Source organism: Lactuca sativa, chromosome 7 (genome assembly GCF_002870075.4).
Source record: "Lactuca sativa cultivar Salinas chromosome 7, Lsat_Salinas_v11, whole genome shotgun sequence".
NCBI lineage: Eukaryota > Viridiplantae > Streptophyta > Magnoliopsida > Asterales > Asteraceae > Lactuca > Lactuca sativa.
In genome coordinates this window covers 48438085-48461103 of record NC_056629.2, presented here as the reverse complement: position 1 = coordinate 48461103, position 23019 = coordinate 48438085, and the positions used below count along the sequence as shown (strand labels likewise).

The following is a 23019-nucleotide window of genomic DNA, read 5'->3' as shown; positions in this document are numbered from 1 at the left end:
CCACTCATTTGGTCTTAATCAGTTAAGACATCAACTCAAATCCCAGATCTGGACTCCCTAATGGCTCTTACTCCATAAAGTCAATGATTTTAGGCCTTTGCATGGCTGAGGAGGTCACAACACCCAAATCACTCACTCTCTTATCTCAAAAAAGCTCATAACTTATGCATGGTTTGATTCCAACATCCAAGACCTCATTTTTATGGATCCTCTCCACTAGAAACACTTTAGAGGACAAACATTAGGCTTTGGTGTGCAATAACTCATAAAGCTTCAAGGTTTGGGACCAAAACCCTAAAATGGACCACAATATGCACAAATCAAAAGGATGGGAAAGCTTTGAGCTTTATACCTTCAAATGATTCTCCATCCACAGAAAAGCTCAGATCCAAAGCCTGGACTCCAACTTTATTCTCTTCCATGCTCCTTCTCCACTCCAAAAATCTCACAAGAACACTTAAAACACTCAAAGGCTCTCAAATGCATCCACAAACTCCATGAATGAAGGTTAGGGTTTAGGAGGGTTTGAAATCTAAGGGTCGTGGCCAGGAATGAGGCCATCTCATTCTTTATATAGGGACACACCCAAAATTAGGGTTTTCACTCTGTGCCTAGTACGCCCAGCATACCCACTGGTACTCCCAGCGTACTAGGTGGCTCCGCTTAAAAACTACGCACATGAGTACGCTAAGCGTACACACACGTACGCCCAACATACTCAGTTGACACCTTTCTCAAATTAAGGGACTTATCCTGCCAACAAACTTCCAATGCTTCCTCATTATGAATCCGTTTCCAAAGAACCTCATACCCACGAAAAGGTGGCGAGATGCCTTACGCTTTTAGTAACTCGTCGCAACCCCGAGACTTCCTCATGTCCGGGTTACAGCCCACGAACCCTAACCACTGACGACCCGAAACAGGATGTTACACTGGGGAAGCTTCAAAAGGTATAAAGTTCCTACCTTTGTGCTTAGATCGGTTAATTGTAAAAAATATATTGAATGAACCATATTCTACAAGAATAAAATTGAATGAACCATATTCTGCAAGAATAAAATAAAAAATATATTTACTAGTTTAAGTTTGACTCTCTGTCATTCTGACAGAATAGAATCGGTTAGTATTAGAAATTATAATAGAATTAAATTTGAATTAATTTAAAAATTTCAGATTAAAAAAAGAAAATTGAATATCCTTTAAAATCCGGAAAGTTCATTTTTTAATGTAGGTTAACTGACCAAAACCTCATTCTGCTGAAATTTGTGTGATTATATAGTACATATTACCCTATTGTAATATTATAGATCCTCAGATCATGACCATTGATTTTATTCATCCATTGGTCTAGAATTATGCTTTACGGGCACACAATAGATGTAAGAAACAAAATGACTCAGCCCTATATATATATATATATATATATATATATATATATATATATATATATATATATATATATATATATATATATATATATATATATATATATATATATATATAGCTAAAGCTTTGTTTCTAATAAAACCTGCCATTTCAAAAAGAACAAAAGTTCTTTAAACAATAAAAATAATCCCATAAAAATTAAAATGGAAAGCTTTTTAATATTATTATCAAACTTAATTGAATTTCTACATGTAAAAAATATGATTCGATACGAATTTTCTCGTTTCGAAAAATAAATAGGGAGACAACTAGTACTATTGCCAAAAAAGGAAAAAAATCATAATATATCGAAACTACCTTAACGCAGTTTGTTTTAGGGGGGTGAGCAAAAATACTGATGGTACCAAACCGAAACTGGTACCGGGTACCCAATCGGTGGCGAACCATATACTTGGTTTCAAAAAATCATAATATACCAATTGGGTTCAATATTCGATTCTTACTTTTGTGTCATTTTGGTTTAAGTACTTTCGGTTTGATACCGGTTCGTTTCGGTTTCATACCGAGCTCACCCCTGGTTAATTTGTTTGGGGTGTTATACTTGGAGATAGTGTGAATGATTCGAGTCTTAACCATTGCACATCTGTTTTAATTCCATGGATTCATCTTCTTATGGCCAGGGTACTAAATTTGAACATTCCTGAAAATATGAAGCCTAAAGTGCAAATATTCATATTTTAGTGGTCAATTATTTGTGTTGTTGCCCGCGTTTTCTTGTTGATTAAGGCGAGTTAGGTAATGCCTCTCTCTCTCTCTCTCTCTCTCTCTCTCTCTCTCTCTCTCTCTCTCTCTTTCTCTTTCTCTCTCTCTCTCTCTCTCTCTCTCTCTTTCTCTTTCTCTCTCTCTCTCTCTCTCTCTCTCTCTCACACACACACACACACACAGTGTGTGTATATATATGTTTGTTTTCTTGCAAGTGTTTCTCTTTTCAGCAGAAAGCTTTCCGCATGATGAATCTTTTTTGTGACTAGTGAATCGTTCAATGTGATGATAAAAGCAACTTTTGTATGAAACTTTGCGCTTCATTTATCTGGTAAGTTCAACATCCTCTTCTATTTTGAATGATCTTGTAATTTAGTTGCTCTGTTTAGCTGTTTTTAATCCTGTAAGTTTCTCCACACAAGGGTTTTTTGATCAATAAATTTCCAGTTTTCTGATGAAAATTTGAATAAATTTTCGAGGGGTTTCACACAAATATGATTAATGGATTTGGTTTGTTGATCGAAGAGCTTACAAATTTCCAGTTTTCTGAGAATTGAAAGATGCATGGCTGATGGTTTTCTTTTATGAGATGCTAGTTTACTTTGTCAAATCTATTTGCTTTTGGAAAGTGATTCAACTATATAAAGTTGTCTCGTTTTTTGGGCTTCATGCAAGAAATGATAATGTACTTTGATTTAATGATGTATTATAGCATAAAAGTAAACTTCCAAATTGTTTATTAAAGCTTCTTTTTAAAAAAAATACCCCATTTTAGCATTATACTATTAGTTATTTTTATATAACACTTTAAAAAAATCCACCAACTTATAGCAGTGAAACTATTTTGTACTTGGATAGGATTACAACTATTGGATTGACTTTTCAAAATAAATTATTGTAATAAGATGAAATAAAAGTAAGATACTATAATAACAAACCAATGATAATACCTCACTATTTCTTGGATATAACCTTGTTTCAAACCATCAAAGGCTGAGACTCGAAGTGTAAAAAGTTGCTGGCTATTAAATATTTATTCTCTAATCAATCCAAGCTGTTTGATTTCACTTAATTTCACAAATTCAATTGTAAGTAATTTTTCCTTGGTGATTTGATATATATATATATATATATATATATATATATATATATATATATATATATATATATATATATATATATATATATATATATATATATATATATATATATATAAAAGTAAAATATGTCAAAATGTAGAATATATGAGATTAGTCTCCACAAGCTTTCTAGACATATTTTAATGGCGATGATGAGGAGGATGACACTCCTTTTCTATAGTGATTAGATAAAAAGCGAGTTTTTGTTGGGCCTTTTTCGGTTTTTACTTTTTGGATGGGATAAAAATTGCAATTTTTATTTCATTTATATTAGTCTCACTTATGGATAATAAAAACTCGTTAAAATATCGTTAAAATACAAATTAGTTAATAGTTATAATAAAAATATTACTTTTGGATACTTACATAAATAAAATTTTAATAACTTTTTTTGAATGGCATACCATCTAAAAATTGAAACCAATGGGATTTGCACCTGAAAATTTACATAAATAAAAATAAATTTCCAAACATTTTTGTGATGGATTGGAAAAAATATCCTTACCTAGCCAATGTCTGAAAATTAACAAAATGGACAAAATGATGCTTTCAAGTTTCAAGAATGGTCATTCCATCGGGCAAAACCTTATTTTTGTTCCAATCGAATGAACCATTCCGTTCCTTATTCGACTGTACCATACCAAACACTATATATATGATACATTTTTTTGTGGTCTTTTGGTATTTGGTAATGATTTTTTTTATCTTCATATAATATATCAAAAGGTGAACATAAACTAGTCTCTAAGAAGGTCCGAGATAAACAATGGCCAATAATCGAAGAAGGTCTAACGAGCAACCGCCTACTCGGCTGCTACACACTCAATCAATCGGCGGTAGTTCGAGTATTGAACCTATGATGGATAGCGAGGTGGTACCTTCATCTCTTGTTCAAATTGCACCTATTCTTCGTGTTGCTAATGAAGTTGAACCTACAAATTCAAGAGTTGCCTACTTATGTAAGTCTCAAACCTCTTTATAGTGGTTATTTTTAATTTCCAACACTAAATAATTAGAATGGTAAATTCATTTGTGAATCCAGTGAACTAATACATGAAAATGAACATTGTACCTGCTTTCTCAACATATCATTCACATGTGAATTTGAATAAATTTATTTGTAAATCCTAGTAAACTTCATTTGTGTTTGATCAAAATGTTAAAATAGTAATAATATCAAATGAATTTACTTATATTCCTATATAAAGTTAGTTCAGATTCACATGTAAATGTGAATATTTATTCGAATTCACATCTAAATGTGATATGCCTATAATAATGACAACCCCCCCTCCCCCACCCACACACACACACAATCATGTAGACTAAATTGATAGACGGTGTATGATATTTGTACATGATACGGTTCAAATTCACAATGCGAATATAATAGTTGCCAAAATTTTATAAATTTTAATATATTTAGTTTTTTGATAAAACAATTCCTAGAAAAAAAAACGAAATGATTTTTGTTTCTTATAACTCAAAACATATGTGTGTCCATTGAAAATAGATAAATATATAGATGGCATTGATGCCTTGATTTTATTTTTGTTCTCTGTTAAACTTTTATCATCTTATTAATACATCTTACTTTCAAATATATACAATTAAAATATTGAGTTTTTAAATGCTCTCTAGTTGGAGATATTTTTATATTTAGTTAGGTTTTTGAATTTAATATAACATAATAGAAGAAATAAAAAAGTAAAGTAGTATATAATAACACATCAACAATAAATACATTTTATAATTTTTTGTAATGAACCAAATAGTCCCTATGGGTCCGGGTCAACATTCAGACTACTTCTTCCTTGTCGGATGCTCCATGTACCAACCCGACAACCATCGCTACTCCGGGTTCGGGCGTGGCTCTTCTTCTTTACCCACTCAAACGGGTCTACAAAATACTTTCTCACCGGTTCGCTTTCTTGGTTGTGATTGATTTAATTTTGTTTTAACTGCAAGTTTGACCCTTATGGGTTTTGTTATTTTGTTGAAACTGGTTTTGGAATTAGGTTATAAGGTGAAGATAAATTGTCATTTTCATTAATCAAGTGGCTGATATTTATGTGTAAAAGGGGGTATGAGGGGATAAGTAAAGTAAAACCCTAATATAATGTAGGGACCATATATAATATTTTCTGGTATGAAAGAACAAAATTTTGTAATTTACTTTAGTTTCAATTATAGTAGTGAATGCAACTTTGATTTTATGAAATAGTGGATACCAAACAAAGGCACTTGAATGGTCTATAAATGTGGCATAGTAAATAGTAACGATACGAGAATCGATAAGATTGCATTTGTTACATGGAACAAGACTGGGACGAAAAAATTTTCTAAGACTTTTTATTATAGAAATGAAGAGGGCATTCACGTCTTTGTCTTTTATGCAGAAGAGAGATTGAAAACGAGTCCATGTCCCAACTTTTTGGGCAAGGCAAAAATTGTCATTTTGTTCTATTGACACCCGTCTTAGTATAGTCCAAGCCTAGAAAGATGGGACAAAGGGCCACTTTTGATCTTTATATGTGCAAAAGACGTAAATATCTTCCTCGTTAAAATCATCAAAAAATGCCTTAAAAAGCTTGTTCAGTCACATTCAGTCCTAAGTAACAAACACAACCTTAATGACAGCTTGCTTTGCATGCATAAATGAAACGAGAAAAAAGCTTATTGTGTATGCACTTAGGTCGGTTCTATGCCTTTGAGAAAGCCCACAATCTAGATCCAAAATCAAGTGGACGTGGTGTTCGCCAGTTCAAAACTGCTCTACTTCAACGTCTACAGAGGGTATGTGTTCGTTTCTTTTCCATCTAACAACTTCCATACTTTGTGCAATATATTCATTTCCATATATTTAACTTATTTTTTTAGCATGCTTATCATATAGTACTAATGTTATAAAAAAACAGGATAAAGTATTTCTAATCTTTTCAGGAAGACAAAACCACATTAGAAGGACGAACACAGAGCGATGCACGTGAAATGCAGAGTTATTATCAAAATTACTTCATGAAATACATTCAAGCCTTGAAGGCCGAAAAAGCTGACCGGTTATAATAATAACAACAATAAATAATAATTTTACTCTCTTTTTGTGATATGTGTCTTTCTTTCAATTTGCATTATTTATTTTCTGATTTAAGAAATTTACTTGTTTCTTCAGTACTCGCCTTACAAAAGCTTATCAGACTGCTGCTGTGCTGTTTGAGGTTTTAAAGGCTGTTAACTTCACAGAGTCTGTCGAGGTGGCAGATGAGGTAAACACTGGATATTTTCTCTTCCCTTTATAGAATTTTATATGATGATTCTGAATAATTACTGCTTCTGTGTGTAGATTTTGGAAGCTCACACTAAGATTGCTGAGAAGACAGAGATGTATGTTCCTTATAATATACTTCCACTTGATCCAGATAGTTCAAATCAAGCTATAATGAGATATCCTGAGGTTAGTTCCAGATTTTTTAAGAATTGTAATTTATCATATGGTATATTTAATTAGAGAAAAGTTCAAAAAGCCCAATGTATTATCCCTCAATGCTCGAAAAAACCATTATGTTATTTACGTGTTATTAAGAACATTATATTTTCTGATTTTGATTAAATAATGATTCACATGCCGAATATCACAAGAAAACCGGTTGCATAATCCACATGGAACTAAAATATAATGGTTTTAGTGGATACGAAAATAATATAATTGTTTTTTTGAACATTGAGGGATAATAAGTTGGGTTTTTTTTGAGCTTTTCCTATTTAATTTGTTCATGCTTTAATTGTTCGATTTGTAGATTCAAGCTTCTGTTACTGCACTGCGTAGTACCAGGGGACTTCCATGGCCGAAAGGCTACAAGAAGAAAGTAAATGAAGACATTCTTGATTGGCTACAGGCTATGTTTGGTTTTCAGGTGGTTTATTTGGAACATATAGTTTTCACTAAATTACAAAAATGGTCCAAGAGTATTTCGATTTCTTGCAATTTTGGTCCCTTTTCCACATTCCATCGGTTAAATACTGCACATGCCTTGCACAAGAGGGCAAATTGGTCTTTTTTCCATTCTCTCTCTCTCTCTCTCTCTCTCTCTCTCTCTCTCTCACACACACACACACACACACATTTAGTTATCGTTATGTTTTCGTAGGTAGTCTCTTCCACATGCTCATCTACTTCTTAGTGTTCTTCATTGACAATTACCCTAATCCTAAAAAAACATTTTAGGAAACAATGGTGGGTGGGAAATTTTTTTAATAGAAATAAAGGGATCATGTATGAAAGTATAATCCTAAAAAAATTCAAACAGGTGGAAGCTAATGTGTCAGGGGAGAGGAGAGCAAAAGGAAAAAGACCAGTTTACCCTCTTGCATAAAGCACGTGCAGTGTTTAATAGATGGAATTCAACTCCTTGAGCAAAAAGGGACCAAAATCGTAAGAGAAGCGTAAAAGTAAGGACCAAAATTGCAAGACGAAACATCTTGGGACCAAAATTGCAAAAGACAGCATTACTAAAGGACCATTTTGTAATTTAATCATCATACCCTATAAATAAATATTAAAAAAAAATAAACAAGGGTGTACATTTAGTAATAGGGGTGTATGAATAGAATCACCAATTATAAATCATGATGATTCTCAATTTGACTTAGTCTTGACTCACAGAAAGATAATGTCTCAAATCAGAGAGAGCATTTAATCTTGTTGCTTGCAAATGTTCACATTCGCCGGTTCCCAAACCCTGATCAACAACCTAAGGTATTATTATATTCTTTAGATGCAACATAACATTATACACATTTTATTTTTTTACATATTTTTTGTTTATAACATCGACTCATTGTCTTTTTTTTTCTTCAAAAAGCTGGATGATTGTGCGCTTACCGAAGTTATGAAGAAACTTTTTAAGAATTACAAAAAATGGTGCAAATATTTGGGTCGCAAAAGTAGTCTTTGGTGAGTAAAGTTTAATTTGAGGTTTTGAATCTAAAAGCTACATTTAGTTGTTTTTAGATATTTAGTCGTCACTCATTTCATAAGATTAAATCTTTTTACAAGTAATATGTGACCATTATCCTCCATTTATAGGTTGCCAAATATTCAACAAGAAGTGCAACAAAGAAAATTATTGTACATGGGTCTATATCTTCTCATATGGGGTGAAGCTGCAAACTTGAGATTTATGCCAGAATGCCTTTGCTATATATATCATCACGTATGCATCATGATTTTGTTTTTCAATTTTCTGTATTTCCTTTAAATGTTACAAGAGTACAAACACACAGACAATTAAATGATTCAATGTTTTCTTTGTTTACAAAGATGGCATTTGAAGTATATGCTATTCTGGCTGGTAGTGTTAGTCCTTTGAATGGTGAGAATATTAAACCTGCATATGGTGGTGAAAAAGAGGCATTTTTGAAGAAAGTAGTGACTCCTATTTATGATACAATAGCACAGGTAATATGGTGTAAATCTGGAGAGTTTTTCAGCTTTTTACTTCAAAGTTAATAGTTTATATGCGTATGTTTTTCATTATTGTCATGTACAGGAAGCTAGAAAATGCAAAAGGGGAAAGACAAAACATTCTCAATGGAGAAACTATGATGATCTAAATGAATACTTCTGGTATCATGCTCTCTATTCATGCTTTATTCAATGATAAATTCAATTGAATATACGATTAATTGCAAGAAATAGCAACTACTTTGATTAATTTGTTGATTATAGCATCCTACTTTCTTTTCATTCAATTACAACATTATACTTTGAAAAATGCACACAACTATACCAATGTTATTCAAATTTAAAGCAATTTAATGCTATAATTGGGTATTTATTTTTTCAAATCATAAAGTACAATGCTCTAATCAGGTATTTTTTCAATATACAATGCCTTCATAAGAAAAAGTTTAAAATTACAATCATACAATGTTGTTACAGAAAGAAATGAAAGTAGGATACTATAATACATATATAAATTCCATATGTTGTTTCTTGCATTTAACACACACACCACACACACACACACACACACACACACACACACACACACATATATATATATATATATATATATATATATATATATATATATATATATATATATTCATTGGGATAATGTTGTAGGTCAGTTGACTGTTTTCGTTTGGGATGGCCAATGCGTGACAAATCTGATTTCTTTTGTCGGCCTGATGATGATGTAAGCACTAAATTTACATTTTTAGCCCCACATATTATGCTTACTACATCAATAATAATAATAATAATAATAATAATAATAATAATAATAATAATAAAACCCAAGATTCTATCAATTTTGTTTATATACAATATATATTAATTATTCAGGAGAAAAAACCCGATACAAGTGATCATTGGATGGGAAAAATCAACTTTGTTGAGATAGATTCATTTTGGCATATCTTTAGGAGCTTCGATAGAATGTGGAGCTTTTTCATTTTGTCTTTACAGGTAATTAGTTAATTATTAATTATCTTGTAATTAATTAATCTACTGGTTTATTAACTATTTATTATTATTTTTTAATACAAGGCAATGATTATTATAGCATGGAATGGATCTGGTGAACTAAATTCTATCTTTGATGGGGTTGTGTTCAAGAAAGTATTAAGCATTTTCATAACTGCAGCAATATTGAAACTTGCACATGGTGAACACATACATACATACATATATACCTACAATCTACATACACTGCTTACATGGCAATATAATCTGATTTTTGCCACCTCATTTTGCCAGCTGTCATTGATGTATTTATAATGTGGAATGCAAGATTCTACATGTCATTCCATGTGAAGCTTCGATATGTTTTGAAAGCTCTAACTGCAGGAGCTTGGGTGGTGATTTTACCGATAACATATTCGTATAGTTGGAAAAATCCATCTGGATTTGAAGAAACTATTAAGAATTGGTTTGGAAATGGAGAAAGTTCACCTTCTATGTTCATCATAGCAGTTGTTATTTACCTATTTCCAAATATACTTTCTGGATTATTATTCCTCCTACCCTTTATACGAAGAAATCTAGAGAAATCAGACTATAAAATTGTGAGGTTTGTGATGTGGTGGTCTCAGGTATGGAAAATCTTCCTACAACTTATGTCACTTTTATTTTATTTGTTACTATTATTCCTTGCTATTTTTATTTTTATTTTTGTGAATAAGGTCTTTGTTTCTTTTTCCCCATTAACTGTTCTCCACAAAAGATAATAATGTACTTTTATTATTTGTTTATTCTAATATCATACTTTCATTTCTTCCTGTTACAACAACATTGTATTTTGAAAAGCCTACCTAATTATAGCAATGTCATCCAAAAATCAAACAATTTTTCACTATTATAATTCGGTAGATTTTTTATGTACAATGTCCTAATAAGAAAAGTAATTTAAAGTACAATACTATAATTGGGCAGGTTATTTTAGATTACAATGCTTAATAAAATAAAAATGAAAGTACAATGTTGTCATAGATAGAACTTAAAGTAAGATGCTATAATACACAAATAAATAGAAGTCCGTTACCATTTCTTGCGTTTAGCCCAAAAAGATCTTAGAAAAGGATGGCACACTGGGGATCTGAAAGGAAAAATATAAATAAAGGAAAAGTTGTTAAAATATAGGACTTAATTGGAAAAACCTCATTTTCCTGACTTTCTCTATTAAGTCGTTCTTTCTGCAGTATGTCAAAAAACAAATACCCATAACATATCATTGAATTTTGCAGCTTTCACTTTATGTTGGGAGGGGAATGCATGAAGATCCTCTCTCCCTTATCAAGTATGCTTCCTATTCTAATCGCATGTATAGATTGCTAAAATTACTTGTACCATGCTTTATGTTTTTTTTTTCTTTTCTTCTAGGTACACTATATTTTGGGTTCTCCTTATAGCTTCAAAGTTAGCTTTCAGTTACTACTTAGAGGTGCCTTTCTTGTCCCTCATATTTTTCTTATTATAACGTTGTACTTTCATTTCTTCCTATTACAACATCTTACTTTGAAAAATCTATCTAGTTGTAGCAAATGTCGTCCAAATACAAAGCAATTTATTCAGCTATAATTTGCTAGATTTTTCAAAGTATAATATGTCTTAATAAGAAACACAAAGTACAACACTATAATTAGATAGATATCTTCAAATATAATGCCTTCATAAGCAAAAAGAACCGGAAGCACAATGTTGGAAGTTGTAATAATAAGAAATTATAGTACAATGCTATAATAAGCAAATAGATGCAAGTAAGTTGCTCTTTCTTGCATTTGTCCCTAAGAATAAGTAATTATATACATATTTCAGATAAAGCCTCTAGTGGGTCCAACAAAAGCAATTATGCGACTTCACATTAGACGTTATGAATGGCATGAATTCTTCCCTCAAGGTAATCAAGATTAAGAACCATATATATACTATATTCATAACGTTATTAGTATAATAAGAATTGAAAATTTTACAGATTGTCATTTTTCTTTTCAGCTAACAGCAATATTGGCGTTGTCATTACACTATGGGCTCCTATCATTCTTGTATGTTATTTTGTATTATTCATATTCTATTAATTTCCCTTTGCCTCCAAAACATGCTACATACAATGTTATTATTATTATTTTTTTAAAATCTTTATAGGTCTATTTTATGGATACTCAAATATGGTATGCCATCTTTTCCACAATATTTGGTGGAATTTATGGTGCATTTCGGCGTCTTGGAGAGGTTAGTGCTCTAATTTGCATTTATCTAAAATTTTACTTACTTTGATTATATTTTTTTGTGTTTTTTTTTTTTTTTAATTTCTACTTCTTTAGATTCGAACTTTAGGGATGTTGAGAAGCCGGTTTCAGTCACTGCCAGTTGCTTTCAATGACTGCTTAATTCCAGAAGAAAATAACCAAATGATTGAGCATAGGCTCACTGTTACTCCATCCCATAGAATGACTAAGGTTTAATTTCTTTTATATTTTTATACCTATTTGGGTGGTTGATGGTTTACAAATAGTTTTTTTTTTTAATTAATTTTGTTTATTTCAGGAACCAACCAATAATAAAGAGGAGACAACAAGGTTTGCTCATATGTGGAATAAAATCATTACAACTTTCAGGGAAGAAGATTTGATAAGCAACAGGTATTTTCTGTTTTGAAAACGGTTTCAAATATTTCCAATAACTGGCCAATTGTAAAATAATAGAGAAAATTGAGCACAGATATATACGTGGAAAACTCCTAAACCAGAGAAAAACCACAGGCCACCACAGAGAAAAAAAGTCCACTAAATGACAAAGTATTACAACCACATATATAAATATCTCAAGCGAAACCCCCATTACGCGCACACTCTCCAAAGATATGATTCACTTTTCTACACTGTAAAACAAGAGAAGAAAAGAAAAGAATCAATTACTTAACGTTTGTCCCACCCAAAAAGGTGGAAAAAGGAGTCGAGAGATCTTATCTGTGCAAAAGACAAAAATGTCCTCCTCATCCTCATCTCGGTCTCTTACTTGTCACTGATATGTGCTTGTATTTTTATGTTATCAGGGAAATGGACCTTTTACTTATGCCATGTTGGGCTGATTTTGACTTGAATCTTATTCGGTGGCCACCATTTTTACTTGCTAGCAAGGTTCATTACTTCGTGAAACACTTTGTTTCATGAACATTGATAATATATATATATATATATATATATATATATATATATATATATATATATATATATATATATATATATATATATATATATATATATATATTGACTATTCAACAATCATTTTATAGCTTCCAATAGCCTTGGACATGGCAAAAGACAGCAATGGAAATGACCGATTACTACAAAAGAGGTTGAATGCAGACAATTATATGCTTTGTGCTGTTCAGGAATGCTATGTTTCAACCCAAAATATTTTAAATTTTCTTGTTGAAGGGGGAACTGAAAAGGCGTAAGTAATGTAATTTTTAATATGATATGATGTATTTGTTAATTGATGTGGTTTGTCTTTTTGCAGAATTATGAAGGAGATTTTTGAAAAAGTTGATCATCACATTAAGGAGGGAGATTTACTAAGTGTGTTTGATATGAGTTACTTGCCTAGCCTCACTAATCATTTCATCCGGCTTATTGAATATCTGGTCAAATATGATCTCTTTGTTTTTTTTTTTTAGAATGTTTTCTCTTATGAGGTGTTAATATTAAATCCTAGTACTTTTTTTTTTTTTTTTTTTTTTTGCTTTTAGAAAGAAAATAAAGCAACTGACAGGGACGAGATTGTCATTGTGCTACTTAACATGCTGGAGGTGGTAAACATAGACATCTTGGATGAGCCATTATCTAGGTAAATGAAATGGATATAATGTCTCTTTGGATATTGTTGGGCTGAATGCAAGTAATAATAACATACTTTCATTTATTTGTACATTTTAGCATCCGACTTTCATTTTTTTTTCAATTACAACATCATACTTTCAATTGTTTTCTTATTAAGCTATTATACTTTGCAAATCTACCCAATTATAGCATCGTATTAGGACATTACTTTAAAAAACCTATCCAGCTATAGCATTGTATTAGGCTATTTCTTGCACTAAACTCAATAATAAAACATTACTAACTAACTTTGTTTTGCTTTTGACGTGTAGCATGGTAGAATCAAGCCATAAGTATTTCGCAGATCTAAATTTTCCTGTTATAGGAGAGACTGAAGCTTGGAAAGAGAAAGTAAAAAGCTTCTACTCTTTATACACTAAATTACAAAAATGCCCCTGTGGTATAATGAACTGAAGTTGTAATTTCCACTAAACCACAGATCAGAAGGCTTCATTTGTTGCTTACAGAAAAAGAATCTGCTATGGATGTTCCATCAAACTTAGAAGCCAGAAGGCGTATCTCTTTCTTCTCAAATTCTTTGTTTATGGATATGCCTAAGGCACCCAAAGTTCGAAATATGATATCTTTCTCGTAAGTTTTCTCTCAAAATATGTTGCTTTTTCTTGCATTTTGTAGATAAGTGGACTTTGTCTTTACGATAAATTCGCTTTTATTTTAGGGTTTTGACTCCTTATTATAATGAGGATGTTCTTTTCTCTATGGATGCCTTGGAAAAGCCTAATGAAGATGGAGTTTCCATTCTTTTCTACTTGCAAAAAATCTTTCCAGGTCAGTTATTTTTCTTTCTAAAGTTGTATGTTTCATGATACTAAGTTTAGTAAATAATTTTCAGATGAGTGGAACAACTTTCTAGAGAGGGTGGAATATAGCAATGAAGAAGAAATGAAAGGAGATTTAGATTCAGAAGAATTGTTGCGCCTTTGGGCTTCATATAGAGGCCAAACACTTACTAAGACTGGTAATTGAGTGTGCATACGTAAAGGATTAGATGCAAGGAATAACAATGTGGTTTCATTGATTTGTTTATTATAGCATCTTTCGTTTCTTACTATTACAACATTGTACGTTGAAAAATATACCTAATTATCCAATGTCATTCAATTGCAAAGCAATGGTTATTGCTATAATTGGGTAAACTTTTCAAAGTATAATGTCCTAATAAGAAAAAATAGAAACTAAAATGTTGCGATTAGGGTAAATTTTTGAGTAAATTACAAGAATGGTCCCTATGGTTTGGGGTAATTTGCGCGCTTGGTCCCTAACTTATTTTTTTAACTCATAAGGTCCCTACTGTTTGTTTTTGTTACACACTTGGTCTCTGTCTTACCTAAAAAGATTATTATTTAAATTTGGAAAAATAGTGGGTTATGTAAGGTATTGTGAGGGGGTGGGGTTTGAGGTGTGTTTATTTAAATAAATTAAAGAATCAAGGGCAAAAATAGTCTTTTTAGGTAAGATAGAGACCAAGCACGTAACAAAAGCAAACAGTTCCGAGTTAAAAAAATAAGTTAGGGACCAAACGCGCAAATTACCCTAAACCATAGGGACCATTCGTGTAATTTATTCTAAATTTTTTAAAGTACAATCTCTTAATAAGAAAAGATTGAAAGTATATTCCTTTGATAGATAGAAATGAAAGAGGAAAACTCTAATGATGCTGATGAAAAAACTTATATCAACCTTTTATTATCCATTTCAATATTCTGATCATAATTTTATTCTTCTCTTAACTTAATATAGTACGAGGCATGATGTACTATCGACAAGCATTGGAACTTCAAGCTTTCATTGACATGGCAAATGATGATGGTACATACAAGCAACATCAACATACTTTCATTTGTTTGATGATTTAGTGCATGCATGCATGCATACATACATACATACATACATAACTATTGATGATTGTTGCAGAGTTAATGAAAGGTTACAATCCTGCGGAATCTAACACGGAAGAATATTTAAGGAATGAAAGATCAACACTAGCACAATGTCGAGCAGTTGCAGATATGAAGTTCACATATGTCATCTCATCTCAGCAATATGGAATCCACAAAAGATTAGGCGATGCTCGTGCTCATGACATTTTGAGGCTTATGACAACGTAAGACTTGAGCACTTGTATTCAAGAAATATCAACATATTTTTCATTTTTGTTTCTATTAAAAAATTCTTCTTTCATATCGAATTGCATTTTGAGAAATCACCCAATCATAGTAATATACTTTCAAACTTTTTCGTATTTAGATATTATACTTGTCAAAAAATCTACCCGATTATAGAAGTGAAAATTGCTATAATGTTATAAATGGATAGTTTTTTCAAAGTGCAATGATGTAATTGGAAGAAATGAAAGTAGGATGTTGTAGTAAACAATTCAATGAAAGTAGATTGATCTTTCTAGCATTTATCCCATTTTACTTTCATACATGAAGTGTTTCTCTATTTTTATAACTAATGTTGGGAAATCTATATGTTTTTGAGGCAGGTATCCTTCTCTTCGAGTTGCCTATATTGATGAGGTGGAAGAAACTAGCATTGATGAATTAGAAAATGTGGTTACCAAAGTTTCTTACTATTCAGTTCTTGTGAAAGCTGTACCAAAGTCTGCTGATGCCTCTGACCAATTTCAGAGCTTAGATCAGGTACAAATTTCAATATTTGTAGCCTTAAATCAATCCATTTTGGAATATATTTTTTCACCTATTTGATATCATTGTGACAACCGGTAAGAATGTTGACCAAAGACTCTAGCAACTTCTACACAACTCATGAGTTTTCAAGGAAACCAGTTGAGACTTCTACTAGCATCATTTTATGGCTAAATGCAAGAAATAACAAAATACCAAAGACTACTACTTATTTTGAAAATATACTATTTGAAACATACGTATATCATGAAGGTTCATTGATGTAAATATACCATTTTTGTTATTCAGGTTATATATCGTATAAAACTTCCAGGAGCAGCCATACTTGGTGAGGGAAAACCAGAGAATCAAAATCATGCCATCATTTTCACACGTGGAGAAGGTCTACAGACAATAGACATGAACCAGGTATTTGACTTAATACAGAAAGAACAACTTAATAGAGAAAGTCATGACTTTTTTACAGATTTACCCTTGAATAAAGTTGTTTAAGTATTATCTTATGAACAGGACAACTACATGGAAGAAGCCTTTAAAATGAGGAATTTACTTCAAGAGTTTCTTATCAAACATGGAGTGAGAACTCCAACCATACTTGGACTTAGGGAGCATATATTCACTGGAAGGTAAATATGCATTTCTATTTCTTTTGTATCATGTAATGTTTTTAATAATTTATTATATGGGTTACTCTATTGTGTGATTAATGACTTTTTTTTATTTGTTTTTTTATGATTTTAGTGTATCTTCTCTTGCGTGGTTCATGTCAAACCAGGAGACGAGTTTTGTAACAATTGGACAACGATTATTGGCTAACCCATTGAAGTAAGTTGCAAGATTGATTTTATAGTATCGATGTACGACTTTAATTTGATATGCTTCAAGTTTCATGTGGTTTTCATAATTTATTTTGTGAATTTTATTACATCATTGTACTTTCAAAAAAAATCTTATTAAAGCATTGTACTTTGATAATTTTTGCCAATTATAGCGGTGAAAAGTTCTTTGTATTTGTTTGTCATTGCTATAATTAGATAGATTTTTCAAGAGTACAGTGTTGTAAATGGAAGAAATGAAAGTATAAAGTTGTAAAAAAACAAATTAATGAAAGTAGTTGCTATTTCTCGCATTTTACCCTTTCATACATATTTGCAGGGTTAGATTTCATTATGGGCATCCTGATGTGTTCGAAAGATTATTTCACTTAACTAGAGGAGGCATCAGCAAAGCTTCAAAAATCATCAATTTGAGCGAAGACATATTTGCAGGCATAATTTTTTTTTCTCTTTATCCACTTCATCATAATTAGTGGTCCCCACATGCTTGTTTTAGAATATCACCTTTGTGCGTCCTAGTACTAGTAAAACCACTCCCTTTAAATGTTAGATACCAAGGGGTGAGAATAGAATCACCCCCTTTTCATGATTTATCTGTCAGTGGGACCCATTGGTGGTTTGATTTTTTTTTTCAACAAATGTTTTGTGTTGACATTTTCCCGAATTGATGGCAGGTTTCAATTCCACACTACGTGGAGGAAACGTGACTCATCATGAATACATACAAGTTGGTAAAGGAAGAGATGTGGGCCTCAACCAGATCTCTTTATTCGAGGCAAAAATAGCACAAGGAAACGGTGAACAAACAATGAGTCGTGATATATACAGACTTGGACACCGTTTTGATTTTTTTCGTATGCTTTCATGCTATTTCACCACTATCGGATTCTACTTCAACACATTGGTAATAAATATTTTTCTCAATTATTTTTTAAACATCATTTCTTTTCTACGGGCTTAATATGTTAACAACAAATATACATTTGTTTTTGACTTAATCTTGATAGAAAGACTCAATGGGTTATTATATTTTAAGACACAACCTTTTACCTATTTATCTTTCTCCTTTCCTCCTCTCACTATTGATGAATATTATGTATACAACATTTTATTTATACAACTACTTTAGGAATACATCTAATACCCATCAATCTTACGTGGCAGCTGACTGTGCTCATTGTATACGTATTTCTCTATGGTCGCCTCTACCTCGTACTAAGTGGACTTGAAAGAGAATTAAACACAAATAAAGCAATCGCAAGAAACAAACCCCTTCACGTAGCTCTCGCATCTCAATCTTTCGTTCAAATCGGATTCCTCATGGCACTCCCAATGATAATGGAAATTGGACTCGAAAGAGGATTCCGAAGTGCATTAACCGATTTCGTCCTCATGCAACTCCAATTAGCTTCGGTTTTCTTCACATTCTCTCTCGGAACAAAAACCCATTACTACGGTCGCACTTTGCTTCACGGCGGCGCACAATACCGCCCCACCGGCCGTGGATTTGTAGTTTTTCACGCTAAATTTTCCGAGAACTACCGGCTATATTCTCGTAGCCACTTTGTAAAAGGAATCGAGCTTTTGATATTGCTTGTTGTGTATGAGATATTTGGAGAATCGTATACAAGTTCGGTTGCGTATATGTTGATTACAGTTTCGATGTGGTTTATGGTGGGAACATGGCTTTTTGCTCCGTTTCTTTTCAATCCTTCGGGGTTTGAGTGGCAGAAGATTGTTGATGATTGGTCGGATTGGAGTAAGTGGATAAGTAATCGAGGTGGAATCGGTGTTTCCGGGGATAAAAGTTGGGAATCGTGGTGGGAGAAAGAGCAAGATCATCTTGTGTCTTCGGGGGTAAAGGGTATTGTTATAGAGATTTTGTTGGCAGTTCGGTTTTTTATTTATCAGTTTGGACTTGTATATCATCTCAACATCACAAAGAGCAAAAGTTTTCTGGTATTTTTTCGTGTTGATGAACTTGCATTTGATTATTATTATTATTATTATTATTATTATTATTATTTGGATATAAAATGGGATTGAGTTTAATTAAAAATTTTGATGTTCACTTGTTATTTTGCTATTTTGCAGGTTTATGGAATTTCGTGGCTTGTAATCTTCGCAGGACTTCTTGTAATGAAGGTGATCTAACTAACATGTAGTATAATAATTTCTAATTATTAAAGTCCAAGTAGACACTTTTTTCTTTTTTGGGTAAGACAAAAGAATTGCAATTTTTTCTCATTCACATTAATCAAAGTCCCGGTCGATTGCATTCCAAATGCAGTACAACTTTTTATATCTTCTACTGTTATGTCTCGTCCTGCATATCTGTCCTATTGTCCTACTGACATCAATCCTAGTCCGAGTCAATTGTATGCCAAATGTAATACAACTTTTGTGTGATGTCATGTAGTGCAAAAAATGTTCCAAAAGTACCAATGTACCTTTATGGAACATATACGAAAAATTACAATTTTTTGTCCCATTAACATCAATCTTAATCTCAGTCTAATGCAAACATATTTTGTCCTATTCAACCTAAAGTCCAAGTGTACATCTTCGTAGCACAAATGAATAGATAGTATGAAATCAATTTTTTACACACATGGTAATTTTTATGTGCTTATTAATTAATTTATTATTTTCTATATTTTCCAGGGGATGGCATATTGTAGAAAGTCTCTTAGCAATGACTATCAGCTTGCATTCCGATTGATCAAGGGATTAATTGCTATAACTTTTTTTTCTATACTAATTACCATAATAGCACAACCTCATATGTCAATAAAGGATATAATTGTATGTGTCCTCGCCTTAATGCCTACGGGTTGGGGAATGCTTCTGGTGAGCCATCCCTTTATTACATATTTAACATGTGCTATTTTTTTATGGAAAAAAAAAAATTAGATAGCTGGTTTTAATTAACATTGATTTGTTGTGTAGATTGCACAAGCTTTGAAGCCATTTTTGAAACAAACTGGATTCTGGTCATCTGTTAGAACATTAGCACAATATTATGAGATAATAATGGGTTTGCTTTTATTCACTCCAATTGCCTTTTTGGCTTGGTTCCCATTCGTGTCTGAATTTCAGACACGAATGCTGTTCAACCAAGCATTTAGCAGAGGTTTACAAATCTCTCGTATTCTTGGTGGCGGCCAAAAGAAAAACCGATCATCCCGCATCAAGGAGTGACTTTTTGTCCTTTAGCATAACTATTTTCCATTCATATGTATATATGTATAAATTTATGTATGTATGTTATCACAAGCATGGGATCAACATACATCTATACAAACTAGTAATGTGAATTGATTATTTGTGTAGAAGATGCATCACCATTAGGTAGTAAGATGTATAGTTTTATTTACTTTTTCTAGGTGTGTTTTGTGATCATTTGACTACTATTTATTCATATTAAGGGTAGTGGAAGTCATTTTGCATCATATGTTTAAATGTTTTTAAAAGTTGGTCCAAAAAGCTCAAGCAAATTCTTTGGGTTGCATTTAGGACATTGGTCAAAGTGTTTGTGAAACTAAAAGTCTTCATAACAACTTGCAACAATAGGTCAAATTACAAACTAGAGAAGCTAAAACACAATCCGAGTTTAACTTTTAATTGCATTACAGATGGGAATAAAATGAAACGTTATTTATTTTGAGAAAATCAAACCGAAAAGACCAAAAACCCACGACACAAGGGATCCTACGACCCAAAGCAGGAGGGCAAAAACGACAATCCCAGCCAAAATAGTAAGAAAAGGAGGTCCTTGGGCATTTCCAGTGTCACTACTTGTAATTGCTTCTGTCTTCCCAATGGGTTCTTCTGAAGACTTGTTTGATGCATGCAGCAAAGGCAACTTTCTTTTTGTCATCAATTTTGCACCATTTTTGAACCTGTGGCCAAGTGTAAATGAAATAATTTGTCTGAATAAATAATGTTTAAAAAAAAGACCACCGAATAAGGATTGAAGATTTACAAAATGGATAGAACCATGTTCCTTTATAAATTGCAGAAATTGTTCATTCCTTAAATAATAAGACTTTGTCAAACATTCAACATCATCAAAAGTGATGATTACAACTTCAAGCAAGCATATTTTTGATAACTTGCTTCTACTTATGATTACATAATCAGGTTTTTTACTAACATCAATAAAACTCATTACTAAAGAGTAGAGTAAAATTACTTATATACCCTTACTTACGTTTAATTTATAGATTACTTATATGATTAGAATTCGTTAAGCATTCAACATCTTGAAAAGTGATATCACAACTTCAAGAAAAAGCATACCCAAACACTATTTCAAGGAGGGCAATAGAAAGAAATGATAAATGGAAGTGCAATGCGTTTTTTTCTTTCATTTTTAGCCTATCGAATTCAATAGGTAGTATTTGAAACTTGAAATGACACCAAAATAGTTCAATTCGCCATATGATTTCGCACTTGCACCATTACTAATTCCAGATTCATAGAACAGGATTTGGCAGGATCGATTAGGATGTTAGCAAGGGAAGCTCTAATTCTAATTTTAAAGCTGGAAATTTATACTACCAAATCCTACCTAGAATTTCAACATTGCAAATCCCACGAAAATACGAAGAAATGATGTGTATTGTTAGCATTGAGGAACTTATCGAAACACGATTAGGGCATTTAAAACGAAGTTAATTTGCAAATGAAGTTAAAAAGAGAGCAGCATCGATGAGTTGATGATGAAATCGAATAATAGGGATTGTAAAGAACCTGAAAATTGAAGATAAGTGGAGATTGCGTGAGGAAGAATCAGCTGAGGAGCAGGGAATTTGATGAAACCCTAGTTTGGTAGAATGAGTAGGACGTGCATTGCAGGAGAGGAAAACGGATGCCATTCTTTTTCTGTATCTGTCTTCCCCAAAATCCAAATAAGACCAGATTCATAACAACCACAACTTGGGAAATGAGAAGCACTTTGTTAGTTTGTCATAATATCGGCTTGTTTTTATTCAAAATTTCTTACCAAAGTCACTTAAGATCTCATAATATTAAATTAGACCACAAAATCTGAAATTTGGTTTGTTTTGGCCCTTACGACCTTCCGAAGTCGGTTCCATTGCATATGTTGCTAAGGGGGGTCTCATTTATATATGTAAGGCCGGACGGAGTGGGGAGCGGGGAAGCCGCGGGAAGGCTTCCCGCATGGTGAAACACCGCACCGGGGGTGCGGGAAAGAAGCAGCGGGAAGAGGGTGGGGGGAGAGAGTCCCGCTATCTCTCTCTTCTAGCGATTGGTTATGCATTTTTTTTTTCTTTTTTTATTCCAAAACGGGGGAAATGAGTTTTTATTGGACCAAAAACTGAGGGAAAGGTTTCTCACCAATTTCTTGGGTTTTTAGTGATGGAAAGGAAAGTGAGGGAAAGGGGGGTATGGCCCACCAAAAGTGAGGGAACTTTCCCTCCCACACCCTCCGGTCTAATATATGTAGTGCACAATTTATCCCGCTACACTTGTCTTCAATAAAGGTGCTCGATTTCTCCCACATCCCCTATGGCTTCCTCCTTAAATACACATAGTTAAAATCGAAACTTGATGTGCAAATCCATGTGATTATGGCTACCCCTTTCGACATCACAGACCAAAGAAAATCCTAGAACACAGTTTAGGGTTGTCATAGTTCATTGGTATGTGGGTTTCAATCTTTATCTAATAAGATTTTCTTCACTGATTTGTATTGTTTGTTTTAGAGTAAGGCAGAGGTTAAATGCAAATTTTGGCAATGGGTTGATGATAAAGAAACAATCAACGAAAAGAATGAAGATGAAATGGTAGCACGATCTTGTGAAGTAAGGATTG

General features: G+C 32.5%; 2 protein-coding genes across 2 annotated transcripts; one reads left to right on the top strand and one right to left on the bottom strand.

Annotated features, from left to right (window-relative positions):
• Positions 1–2316: 2316 nt before the first annotated feature.
• LOC111890481 (callose synthase 2-like) lies at positions 2317–21083 on the top strand. Its single transcript, XM_052765551.1, has 43 exons — positions 2317–2479; positions 4014–4246; positions 5983–6083; positions 6231–6346; positions 6460–6553; positions 6631–6741; positions 7085–7201; positions 7951–8043; positions 8150–8241; positions 8374–8500; positions 8608–8745; positions 8837–8913; positions 9415–9487; positions 9637–9759; positions 9841–9958; positions 10051–10385; positions 11037–11089; positions 11173–11233; positions 11608–11689; positions 11785–11834; positions 11935–12021; positions 12114–12248; positions 12337–12431; positions 12845–12929; positions 13085–13245; positions 13312–13435; positions 13541–13638; positions 13943–14021; positions 14110–14261; positions 14350–14459; positions 14524–14649; positions 15432–15500; positions 15606–15795; positions 16180–16336; positions 16631–16750; positions 16853–16968; positions 17084–17167; positions 17498–17610; positions 17853–18082; positions 18343–19137; positions 19273–19323; positions 19843–20028; positions 20128–21083. Exons 2-43 carry the CDS (start codon positions 4054–4056, stop codon positions 20377–20379), a joined length of 5769 nt encoding a protein of 1922 aa, XP_052621511.1. The 5' UTR covers positions 2317–2479; positions 4014–4053; the 3' UTR covers positions 20380–21083.
• On the bottom strand, positions 20711–22132 carry LOC111890470 (uncharacterized). Its single transcript, XM_023886589.2, has 2 exons — positions 21934–22132; positions 20711–21080 (listed from the first exon to the last, which is right to left on the bottom strand). Exons 1-2 carry the CDS (start codon positions 22056–22058, stop codon positions 20837–20839), a joined length of 369 nt encoding a protein of 122 aa, XP_023742357.1. The 5' UTR covers positions 22059–22132; the 3' UTR covers positions 20711–20836.
• Between the last annotated feature and the right edge of the window lie 887 nt (positions 22133–23019).